The sequence below is a fragment of the Stenella coeruleoalba genome (genome assembly GCF_951394435.1).
Source record: "Stenella coeruleoalba genome assembly, chromosome: 4".
NCBI lineage: Eukaryota > Metazoa > Chordata > Mammalia > Artiodactyla > Delphinidae > Stenella > Stenella coeruleoalba.
The window spans coordinates 133951040-133964370 of NC_137149.1; the positions used below are offsets into that span (position 1 = coordinate 133951040).

At 33.5% G+C, this 13331-nt stretch overlaps 1 protein-coding gene across 1 annotated transcript in view; it reads left to right on the forward strand.

Annotated features, from left to right (window-relative positions):
* STPG2 (sperm tail PG-rich repeat containing 2) overlaps nucleotides 1-13331 on the forward strand; it is a gene marked incomplete at its 3' end in the record, with an annotated part of 260635 nt that overhangs the window by 17541 nt on the left and 229763 nt on the right. Inside the window, 2 exon segments of the mRNA XM_079920598.1 lie at nucleotides 9412-9524; nucleotides 12606-12717. Coding sequence (XP_079776724.1) covers nucleotides 9412-9524; nucleotides 12606-12717 — 225 coding nt within the window.

Here is a 13331-nt window from a genome sequence, read left to right on the forward strand (position 1 = left end):
TATTGTTGTATGATTTAAAACATTTAAGTAAATGTTATCATCTGGCATGCAGGTTGCTTGCTATTTCACTTAATGTTATATTTTTTAGATTTAGCTATATCAATATACTAGATCTAATCCATTCATTTTTTCCAATTAGTGAGTTTCTTTTTAAAAAAATAATTTTAAATTTTGAAATAATTTCAGATTGATAGAAAAGTTACAAGAATAATACAAATAATTCCCACATACCTTTCACTTAGATCCTGCAGTTAACAGTTTATCACATTTGCTTTATCATTTACCCTCTATATTTATATTCTTATTTTAATTAAGCAATTTCAGAGTACATTTAAGACATGATGCCCCTTTACTCCTAAATACTTTTAATGTAAAATTTCTAAGAACAAGAATTCTCTTTTATAACCACAATGTAATTATCAAAATCAGAAAAATTTCATTCATATAATCCTATTATCTGATCTGTAGATATTTAAAAAATATTACTAATTATCTCAATGATAGTCTTTAGAAAATGAGTTTTGGTCAAGAGTCCCATCTGGTATTACAAGTTGCGTTTAGTTGTCGTGTCTCTTTAGAGTCCTGTCATTGGGAACAGTTCTTCAGTCTTGCTTTGTCTTTTGTAACCTTGACTTTTTGAAGAGTACAGGCTGTTTATTTTGTAGAATATGTCTCAGTTTTGGATTCGTGTATATTTTATCATGATTAGGATGAGTTTATATATTTTAGCAGGAATGCTACATAAGTGAAGCATCCTACTCAGTGTATCACATAAAAAGGCGCAGGATGTTTACTTATCCCGTAGTTAGTGATGTTAACTTGAGGGGGTGTCTTTTGGTTTTATCTACTGTAAAGTTACTAGTTTCAAAAATTTATAAATATTTTGGAGAGGTTACTTTAAGAATGAGTAGATATCCTATTCCTTATCAAACTCTCACCTATTAGTTTAACATCCATTGATGATGCCTGAATCAATTTTACTGTGATGTTTATCAAATGGTGGTTTTCTAATGTCATATTTTCTTTAACATATTTTTTGTTGGCACTTTACTTACTATAAAGAACAGCTTTATATTCTTTTCCATTTATGTATTTATATCAGTATGGGTTCATGAATTACTGTTTTACTGAAAAGGTTGTAATTCACTACTCTCACTATTTATTTTGAGGTTAAAATGATCTAATATTTGACCCTTGGGAGCCCTTTCAGTCTGCTTGTTGTGTCTTTTTGACATATCTCCATCATTCTTTGAGCATTTCTTTATTTTATGGCACAGTAAAATGTTGCAGGTTCATCTTATTTTTTCCGTTGCCACAATCATTGGAATCAGTCATTTCCTCAAGGAGCTCTACTTTCATTTAGTGGAGAATGATATTTCATAACAAGATCAGTACACTAGGTACATTTGGGGTATCATTCCTTCTAGGCCATCTCAATGGACAAAGTTAGAAATCTATACTTTTTCTTATCTGTCTATTAAAAACTTTGAGCTTATATTGATATCTCTAATTCCAGTTCAGTGCCACATGTTTATTCTTGTATTTCCTTTTCTGTGTTTGATCTCCCTTCTCCCACAGTGAGAAACCTGGTTCCCACTATACTCAGTATATTTACTTACTTGCTTAATCTTGTAAAACACTGAATGTAGTTTCAGAATTGCTAACCCATCACTTCAAAAACCAGACTTGGGAAGGTACAAAGCTCTTACCTCTATGTGACCTTAGGGAAGTGAAAGCTAAGACAGACTTGTAAACTGCCTACTTGAGTGTTGAAGGTGTGTCTCAACACATGCACAGTGCACCTCTGCAAAGGTTGGAGACCTACTCGTTCAAAGCATTAAGAAAACCTCTGTCCAACGGTTACCTGACCAGTCGGGTAGCCAGACCGAGACTTAAGTGGACACACATGACAGAGAATATAGAATTTAGAGAATTAGTCCAGAAATCACTAAACAAAAAACCCCACAATAAACCTTTGGGTCAGGAGGGAGATTCTGATTTTCAGAGTTGCCACATTATATTATCTAAGATGTCTGGTTTTCAACAAAAAATTATGAGACATGCAAAAACAACAACAACAACAGAAATACGGCCCATACATAGGAAAAGAAGCAATCATTAGAAACTGTTCTTGAGGAAGCCAGGATGTTGGACTTATTAGACAAAGTCTTTAGATCAACTATTTTAAATATATTCAAGTAAATAAAGGAAGGTATGTCTAAATAATTAAAGGGAAATATAAAAACAATGTCTCACCAAACAGACAGTATCAATAAAGATAGAAATTATAAAAAACAGCCACATAGAAATTCTGGAGTTGAGAAGTACAATCATGGAAATGAAAAATTCTCTAGAGGGATTCACTAGTGGATTTGAACTGGCAAAAGAAAGAATTAGCAAACTTGAAGACGAGTCAATTGATATGCAACCTGATGAACAGGAAGAGAAAAGTATGAAGAAAAATAAACATAACATCCGAGACTTGGGGGACACCATCAAGCATACCAACGTATGCATAATAAGGGTCAAAGAAGGAGAGAAGAAAAAGGGGGCAGAGAGAATAGTTGAAGAAATAATAACTTGAAAACATCCCAAATTTGATGAAAAACAATCTACACATACAAGAAGCTCATTGAATTGTAAATAGGATAAATTCAGAGAGACGCACACCTAGATATATCACAATCAAACTGTTGAAGCCAAAGACATTGAGAAATCTTGAAAGCAGCAAGAAGAGTGACAAGAAATCCCCAAGACGATTAACAGCTGACTTATCAGAAACCATGGAGGCTGGAAGGCAGTGAAGTGATATATTCAAAGTACTGAAATAAAAAAGATTGCTAATTGAGAATTCTATAACCAGCAAAACTATTCTTTGAAAATGAAGACAAAATTAAGACATTCCCAGATAAACAGAAACTGATAGATTTTGTCTGTAGTACACCCTCTAAAAGAAATAGTAGATTTCCTTAAGATGAAATGAAAGTTCATTAGACAATCACTCACATTCTGTTTAAAGAATTAAAGTACAAAGGTAAAGGTAAATAGACAGGCTGGTATTTTACTTTTAGTTTGTAACTCCTCTTTTTAAATTTCTATTGATTATAGAACACACTAGAGATAATACATTTTATCTTCAAATACAGGTATTTGAAGACCTGATAGACTGCTCCTTACTATAAAATTTATGAATAACCAAACTACCTCTGATAAAATGGAGAGTAAAGATATTGTAAGTTATAGATATGTCTCCTGTTCACACCCTTAGAATTCCCATTTCTTTCTGGCTATAGGGTCTTTTATCCCAGGAGTATTTTGCTCTCCCTGTCAATGCCATGCCTGGTTTTCCAGGCCTTGACTATCCTATCATCCTGTTAATAATATAAAAATAATTAGTTTTCATCCACAGACAGTGCCAGTATCTTAGGTATTTGAGTAAGATATGCTCAGAAGAACAATGGAGATAACTCTGTAAAAATTACATTGAAATTAATGGAAGTCCTGTGGTCTAATATCAGTATATTCTGTCCAAGGTAAAGGACAATTATGAAAGATAGTGTAATGGAACTGGACTGCTTGTGTTTATTTCTTGGCTTCACTACTTAATAGTTATTTGTCTTTGGCCAAGTGACTTAAGCTCTTTGTGCTAAGTTTTCTTATCTAAAATATCCTGGGAAAAACTTTGGTTTAATATATTGGAACTAGTATTTCTTTTTCACAGTAGTCATTGATCCTTGGTCTCAGCTTAAACAGTTCTCTGTTATTCTTAACTTAAATCCCAAAATGTTATTCTTGCTTTAAAATTATATTTTTTGTATATGCTATTTCTTTGTTTCAGAATAATGTATCATCCTTTAAAAGGCCAGAATAATGCCTCCAAGCTAGATGTGCAAAACTTTTTTCATGTATGAATAAACATTACTCTAACATAGAAGTTTGATTTCTTTCTGGCTACATTATTCATAGAAGAGAGAAATAACAATAAGAAAATTCTACAATTTTAATAGGTCCAATTTGATGACCTATTTTAGTAATTACTGATTCGATCCAACTTGTATTTATTAGAATAAAAATCTAGATCAAATTTAAGCAAACATGTTTGTAAAAACATAGTTTTACATATAAATTAAAGACATAGTGGTTAATATTCAAGAAGATTCAACAAAGCTTAATTTGAATTGTGATATTTTCTGAAATCTCCATCTTGAATTTGAGAGAAAAACTAGAGGTAGGGTAGCAATGGTCAGTAGCTGAAGGCTTAATTTTCTTGTTTTTTCCTGCAGGGGAAAATAAAAACACAGGTGCCTCACAGACTATTATGAAATTGATACTGTAATAATGTTAATTCAAGTATTATCCAAATTTCTGGTAATTCTTTGTATCTCTTTAGCTGCTTTTTGAGATAATACTATATGTGGGCTCAGTTTCCAGATGTGAACATTAATAGAAAATTGAGAAAATAATCCAACAGATAGGTAATTATTGTGATTATTCCCTGAACTGTTGAAATAACATCTGCTGAAGGTATCTTATGTAGCTTAAATATAGAAGCAACTCTGAAATTACAAGTTGTATAAGACTCTAGCCAACAAATGATAATTTTTAGCTGTATTTAATCTGTAAAGAGAAATCCTCTATATACATTATTTTGTATAACATTTTGAATTAGAAAATTTAGCTTCTCTCTCTTTTTCAAAAGAAGAGCTCAGGTAACCATTAGAAGTCTGCTTTTCAGAGGTGGATTTCACAAGTAAAGTTTGTGGTTGGAATTATGACACTGACGTATTTGCTAATGATAACATGCTGGGAACTACCTGTGTGCTGCCACAGTGGAATGCAGTCCATTAGTGTTTTGAACTGCCACGCTTTGGGACTTTTAATTCTTCACAAATTCTATTTCCACACTTAATTATGGAAAAGACATGAGAAGAATGTTGCATAGCCCCTTCTTCATTGATTTCACTGCCAGTGAAAGTAGCAGTTAGCAATTCTTCAAGTTATATTACATCATTCACTTAAAATAATGCACCTCCATGCTGAGTTTGCTTCAATTAAGTCATATTTTATTTGCTAATGATTTTCCAAGCTTGACGATGACCTTGTAGATGGTATTGTCAACACTTCTTGTTTGTTTGTTTTTAATATCACATCCCTTTAATTTATTTTTATTTTTTGAATTTTACACAGCAGGTTCTTATTAGTTATCTATTTTATACATATTGGTGTATATATGTCAATCCCAATCTCCCAATTCATCCCACCACCACCCCCCCAGCTGCCCCCACTTCCCCCCCTTGGTGTCCATACGTTTGTTCTCTACATCTGTTGTCAACACTTCTTGACATAAGGAGAGTGTGATTTAGAGTTGAGTACGTCAATTTGTTCCTTATTTTCTATCTGTATTTTTAAAAGGCTTTTAGATTAAATTTCCAATTGAACATTTACCTGAGAACTGTAGAGGTTAGTGAGTTAAGTAGTTCACATGGTCTAAATGAAATGAATTTCAGCATATACACAGGAAAAGGATTTTGCTGGTGTCTTGAATGGTGTGTGTTTATGTATGTGTGTGTGCATAGTCTTTCTGCTGGATTACCTTAAGAATTGTTAAACAGTTGACCTGCAAAATCACAATAATTAACCTGAGGAAAGCTTCTTAGACATAATTCTACTTGGATATAATTTCTCCTGAAATGCTGTATAGAAGAATTACTATAAAATTGTAACTTATACTTTTTAGGGTATAAAAATATAATGTTAAAGATGATTTGTCAAAATGCTCTGTTTTAAAATACTGATTTTATTTTTACAAATCTATAGCCTATAGTAAATCAATATATTAGATATGCTCCTGCCTGAAATATAGAAAATATCTGGCATATCTAACATGGCTATATTTATTATATAAGAAGAGAGTTCTACATTTATTTCACTACTTACTAAGCCTAAAATCTTCACAATTATGAAACTTTGTTTCATTTCTAAGTAAAAATAAAGTACGAGTGAAAAAATTTTCACTTTCTGCCATCAAAACTGTGAATGTACTTTTAAAATCCATGCCTCTATTAAGTAATTTCATTTGAAAGATGGTCTAGAACACTTATTTTAGCAAAACAGTGTTGCATGGCTGATCCTGAAGCTCTGTGGGGTGCAGCAGTCTTCAGAGCTGAAGCTTTCCTGAAGCTCTGTGGGGTGCAGCAGTCTTCAGAGCTGCCATTGACCCAAAGGAATGGGCTGCTTTTCAGCTACTCTAGTGGATGCCATGGTTTCTTCCAGGACTCCTCTACTACCATCTGCTGCTCTGCTGGACATGTCAGTCTGTGCTATTTTTCTGTGCTGTTCTGCTAGTTGTTATGGTGTTTGTCTCTGCACCCCCAGACCCAAAGCCTTTGGATGATCTGACTGCCTTATTTCCTTTTGTGTTACACTCAGAAGTGCTAAGGCAGTGTATACCCTATGCATTAGAGAGATTGGTAGGATAGCCCTTTCAATTTTTATTCCTAGCTCTGTTCCTCCTAGGACTGACAGGGGTCTGGGCTTGGGGATCATATATCAACTAGACAACCTATTTATAACAGTAACAACAATAATAATAATATCAGTGTCTTACTTTGATTGGGTGCTTTATAGTGTTATAGCTTCATAGGGTGTTAAAGCTGATCAGTGAAGAGGGGAAATACCTCTCTGCTCTTTGTGTTGTAGTTCATTAGAAGGAATCTGCATATCAATAAACATTAAGACCACTTACAGTGCTGGAAATATTCCTGGTGGGAATAAGGAGTAATGCTTTTTATTTGTGTAACAAGTTTTCCCAGGCTTTATTGGATTGTGGGTACTACAGAGAGTCACAATTATGTCAGTAACTCAAATATATGTATGTTGTCTTCTCCTGTTGATGTGGTAGACCTCCAGCCTTCTGCAAAGTTCCCCTTCACAGGGGCTTCTAGAAGGGCTGTCTTAACTATGCTTCTGAATAAGTCTGTTTCCACTGAGACAGCTTCTGTTCCCCCAGGCAGTTCAGTCTCTTGCCAGATGGTGCTCTCTGCTGGGCATTTCCACCCATATACTCCATCAGAGCGAAAGCTGCGTGATGAGCTGAGGTGAAGCTGGCGGGGATAATGTCTTCTCTCTTTGTTTTATACTCTATTAGATAGAATGCTCTAAAAGTAGTATTGATTTTTACCAGTGTTTTAATGAAATGTCTTTTAGATTTTTATCATAGCCGTTTTGCACTCTACAGAACACAGGCATAAATCCAGTGGGGGATTATCTGTTAGAAGGCAAATTCAGTCAACAGAAAATACTCAGTAGTTCGCATTGCCACTCTTTTGACAGTAAGATTTTCTAACTGGGTGTAGGTTACCATGATTAGCTGCTTCCCATAGGAATAGTTTTTGCGTTCACCTTCTGGTTGATTTGCTCTATTCACTAGACGTTCCAAAGTGTGTCTGAATCTTATTTGGACATAGCTAGTAACTCCCTGTTTCTGTACCCTCAGCTGCAACATCCTCCATCACCCAAGCAAGGAACAAACAAGGAGATTTACTAAAATTGAAGCAGGAGAAACCTTTAGAAAAACTGTAATTCAATTTCTCTTTGAGATTGCCATCTATGATAAAAGAATCAACAAAGGTCCCATTTCACTTCATGCAAACGTCAAAGTTCTGTCAGAGATTGTGTTGGCCCCTGTTTAATTCTTTCAGGTCAGGTGGTGTAAAAGGGAAAGTTTAGTTGTATTGTGTTTGTATTTTATAATATTTGAGGGCTAGTTGTTAATGTTAAGCTCTAGGAAGTAAAAGATGTTTTCACACAGTAGGGAATTTTAGTGCTGTACCAGCTTATTTTTGGATTTTGTTGTGCCATCCCAAAGCTTTCTAGAGTGGTGCCTCTCTAACTAGGAAGTCTGTCCTTGTTAGGAGACAGTGGCAGTGCTTCCAGTTTATTTCCAACCATCCATGGCAAGAATGGAGTGAGTTTTTGCATTCTTTCATCACTTCGTGTAATGGCACTGGTGCAAATAAATCTGTAAGATTATTAGTAGTTTTGAGAATTGCTCCCTACTCACTACCCATGAGTCCATCCTTACCTCTAGTTTCTGTCTTTCTGGGGATGTTAATAGGGTTCAGCTGAGGTTCTTTTCACGTGCAGTGAGATCTTTTTCCAGTTCTAGTCTCTGCTGTACTATATTTTCCAGAAATTCCTTGAAGTGGAATGTGAATGATACCTTCTCTTAGTTTCTAGTACTAATAATTTACATCTATTTTATACGCTTCTTCTGAGATTCTGGTGGGAGGGGGGCAGATGTGGGTTTGATTCACCAATCTGAACTGGAATTATGCTTTCTAATCATTTAATTGCTATTTATTTCATTAATATTGTTTATAATGGTAATTGAGAGAGATTGGTTCCACTATTCAAGAATAGTAATGGTCACCTAGACCAACTGATATACTGTTTTATGCAGTTAAACTCTCAGTTTATGTTACTGGGATTTTATTCAGTATATATATTAATTGGTTTAATAATCCATGCCTATTTTAAATCCATGCCTATATTTTTACAAATATGAATTAAAAGTAAGTGAAATAGACTAGAGTTACCATCAGATAAAAAAGTAAGATTTTATAAATTTCTTAAATGATTGCTCAATTTAGAATGTATTAGGTCAACACAAGAATTCCTATGAGATGCTACTGTTCGTGTTTCATACTTTATTCTTTTATTAGTTTCTAATGAAAGCAGGTGTTTTAACTTCTCTAAAGTGAACTCTTTAGTGAGTCATGCTTATTGTGTGACTGTGAAGGAAGATTATTGCTGATTTCTTTTGTCACAAATGACTTCTTTGGTATTAAAGTACTGATCCTGACCTCAAACATTAACTATGAAATGATTTGGGGGTAGTGTTTAATTTTTGTTATATATTTGTTACTCTATGAAAACTTTACATGAATATCTTCTGCACTTACCAGGTGATTAGAAGTTATGTAGCATCTGTTGGTAATGTTTGAATTTTAATTTCTTAAAATTAATTTCTACTTAATTAAGTCATTTTTGTTAGGCTTTCCCATTCCCTAAATCATGCAATTCTGCTCTTTCTCCCCTTTTTAAATGATGAGGAGCTAATTTTCATTGCCCTTAAGATTTTAGATTGTTGAGTGTACTGCCAAGAGCAAAGTTGTTCATATTGGTTGAGGATATACTAAACTAGAGGCCCTTCTCTGGGAATCCTGGATGACTCAGGAGTGGGATGGGGCACAGAGTGATACTCTTGAGATGTATCAAGGAAGAGTCTAGCATTTACCAGTGGAAACTCCTTGACTAAGGCTACCCTTGCTTTAGACTTAAGTAAAGTTAAACATTGTTTCATGATTTATTTAAATTGTCTCTCGTCTTCACTTTTTTTTTTTTGCTGAGGATTTTTCCAATGTAACTTTGAAATACAAGGGGATGCATTTTGGCAACTCTTTGGGAAGACTAGAGTTACCTGTAAAGTCAGGGCCTGGTCCTGGACAGTATGATATAACCCAGTAAGTAAAAAAATAGTATATCTTTACTGTAGTTTTTGACTATAAATATTCTAATAATTTAGACTAGGTTATGCTGTTATGAAAGGAAAAATCAGTATGAAAAACTTCAAGAAATATGATATTTTAGAGTAACCTATATGAAAACCATTGCTTTTCTGTCTGCCAGATCCTGTGCTACCTGTTTTGCATGTATTAATTCATTTATCTTCACAAGTCTCTGTGTAGTTACTATTGTTATGCCTATTTTATCAGTGAAAAATGAAAGGGTCAGAGAGAATAAATAATGTATTTAATATTATGTAGCTATTAAGTGGCAGAGCTTGACGTTGACTGAGGCCTTTTCGGTTCTACAGCTCATGTATCTAAGTACTAAAATATACTGTCTTTAATTACAAGATAGAGAAAAGATCAGAGAAAATATAAAAGAAGGTGACCCAGGACTCTGCATCTTGTTCCTGGCTCTGGTGTCCATTCTTTTGACTACATGCTGGATTTAGAAGGCATTCTCAGTATAAGTCAGAGCCATAACATTAGGTTGAAGGTAATATTTATGAAGTCTAACTAGGAAATACATTTCTTGTAAAATAATTCTTTCTGTCTTTATTTTCTCCTACTCTTACAGTAAGGTCTTAGACATGAGTCCATGGAAAGCAAAACTGAGTAACAGGTATCATGTTGTTCTCAGAATCTATTGCTGCTTTTCATGATTTAATTTTTAACAGGTTCCAGTTTATCTGCCTGATCCTTTCTCTCTTATAGGATGAGTTTTCTAGCAGGAAGTCCCACAGTGATTACCTATCCAATTAATTTGCTGGACAGATTCAGACACATCTGTATACCAGCAGTGGACGTAGCTTAGACTCTTACTTAAACTCCCCTACTACTATTCATTGAACAAACATTGTTTGAATTCTTGCTATGTCTTAGTACTAAACTTAGTAACTAAGAATAAAAAGAATAAAACATGGCCCTTGTTTTTGGGAATTTATACCCTATTCTATTGTCCTTTTCATTTTTTCACTCTCCTAATTTGGGTGATATGCCATGTATTTTAATTTTTTTAGTAGTTACACTAGAAGTTTAACATGTATATACAACTTAATGGGATCTAAATTTAATCTTTGTCATTCCAGATAAAGTCTGTCAAATGCTCTAACTCTACTCATCCCCTTGACATAATGCTTTTGTCAGTATTTTACTGTTATCTTTTTCTTCCAGTTTGGCTGGTTTGCTTTCCTATCTGTCTGCCTGCTTGCCTGTCAGTTTTATTGAGGTTTAATTAACATTAAGCAAAATTAACCCTTTTAGGGTATGTGGTTCTGTGATGATTGTTTTCCATCCATTCCACTACACGTCTAACTGAGTACCTCAGGCATGACCAGCACTCTGTCTAATTCTATTGCTCTGATTTTGCTTGATAGTTTTTTCCTGACAGTCCTTTTTACTTCTCCAGCCCTGTCCCACTCCCATTCTCCTCCTATTTTTTTTTTTTAAATAAGTGTCTGTCTGACTTTATTTTTTATTTTTTTGGTCACACCGCACGGCTTGTGGGATCTTAGTTCCTCCACCAGGGATTGAACCCAGACCCACACCAGTGAAAGCATGGAGTCCTAACCACTGGACCCACCAGGGAATTCCCTCTTCTTTTTTTTAAATGTTTCTTTCTCTTTGATCGTTGTTATTTCCATTGTTTCTTCTTTCCTTCTGTTTGTATTTTCACTTTTGCTAGTAGGAATGTATGCATATAGATTGCATTCCTAACTGCATCAGATATTTCATCATTTCCGTAATTTGCTCTTTGTTTTTGCTGCCTTCACTATCTTTTATTTGGACTTGTCTTGGTTCCTTCTGGTAGTTGATATTTTCTACCTTTTTTTTTTTTCTACTTTTTGTTTATTGATTGAGTCATAATTATTGTGGATTTGATATGGTATAGAAATGGAAATACTTGGGTATTTCGAATGGAAAGATGAGCTCATAGGTTTCTTTTTGGGAAAACACAGACCTAAATGATATGTGACCCTTTTGATATCCCAAATATAAATTTTTTATCCATAAAACTATTTTAGGTTTTGAAAATATGTTCATTTGTTGAATTTTGTGCAAAAAAATCAATGAAGTCAGCATTTGACAGTGAACTGAGATGTTATATGCATGTTTAAATCATAGTAATGTCTAAACAAACAAAAAGGCAATTATGTAACTTAAACATTTGTTTTTATGTTTTTATATTACCTTTTTTTTAAACCTCTTATGTTCCGTATAGTTCACTGGAAGTGTTTAATATGACTTTTTTTTCAAATTCTTTTTAAGAATTAGAAAAAAGTAACCTATTTAAATATAATAGCTAACAGTTATTGTATACTTACTATGGGTTTTGTATGGCAGTAAATACTTCACGTATATTATCCACTTTAATCATTACAACCTTGAGAATTGGTTAATACTATTTCCAATCACAGATGAAGAATCAAATCTGAAGTTTAGAGAGGGTGAGTGATTTGTGTAAGGTCACATAGCTAGTAGGTGGCAATGTTAGGATTCATATCAGGCTATCTGACTCCAGAGCTTGGGCTGTTATTCACTGCTTACTTGGTTTATTATTCTTACTTGTGTAAATTTCAATGAAAATAAGCTTCCCTTTCATTTTCAAAGATCTTTCTTTATGCCCTTTTCCTGATTGTTTTATGATATAAATAGCATTGACTATTTTCCCCTTATTTTAGTTAATAGTTGAAATACCAAGTGATTTGAAAATTTAAAGACCTTTTATGGTGAATAAACTACACGGGAAACTATTTTTGGTAGCTTTTTATTTAAATTCATGACATAAATCCCACATTTTGTTTTCTTTTTGGAATCATTATTAGAATAGGTATATTTTAATGCTCTGAATTGGAAAACGCAGATCTAACCAATATAAATGAATAGATCTGACAGTTTAGGATATATTGGCCTAACACACCCAGATATCTTATTGAATACTTTTTAAGCAGGAAATGGTATAAAAATATTCTCTTAACTTATATAGACATTTATATATTTGAAATTGAGAATAATTTTTTTCTGAATTTTCTAAAGGAAAAAGGCACTACATTATGAAAATATTAACATCAAGAAAGATCAACAGCAAAATTATTGCTCAAATCTCCCACGACTTTATGAAGTAATAATATTTCAGGAGGAAAAAAAGGTAAGTTGAAAAGTAACTATTTCATCTACTTCCTAGATTTTAAGGTCATTGAATCTTATTATCACACAGAGTACTCTTCTACTGTTCCTCGTAGGTCGTTGTCACTCTGAATTTTGTGGAAGGAACTGAGGAACTGTGTTTAAAATTTCCTTCAAGTTGATCGCTGTCTCTGCTTGAACACCTCTTGTGATAAAGAACTCAATACCCCTGAGGTTTCTTGTTTCAGTAGTGGACTACTCTGTTTCTTACAATTTCCTTCTTAAACTGACCTAACTTTAGCTGCTTGTTGTCTATTTATTCTCCTTTTTCCTATGACTTCTTTTAAATCTCCCTTTAAATCTTTTCTAGTAAGGATAAATGTTCTAAATATCTTTGACTATTCTCAGTATTTAGCTTCAGGATAACTTATTTTCCTTTGACGTTATCTAGGGATCTTCATTAGTTTTTGAATCTTTCTCTCCTTAAAATATGATTTTGAGAACTAAGAATAATATTCTTGGTGAAGTCTGGTTAGTACATAGTAATATTTTTATCTTCATTGTTCTAGGTAGTGTATATTTATTAATATAAAAATCTAAATGCCATTAAATATTTTTTGTAGCTATGTTTCAGTT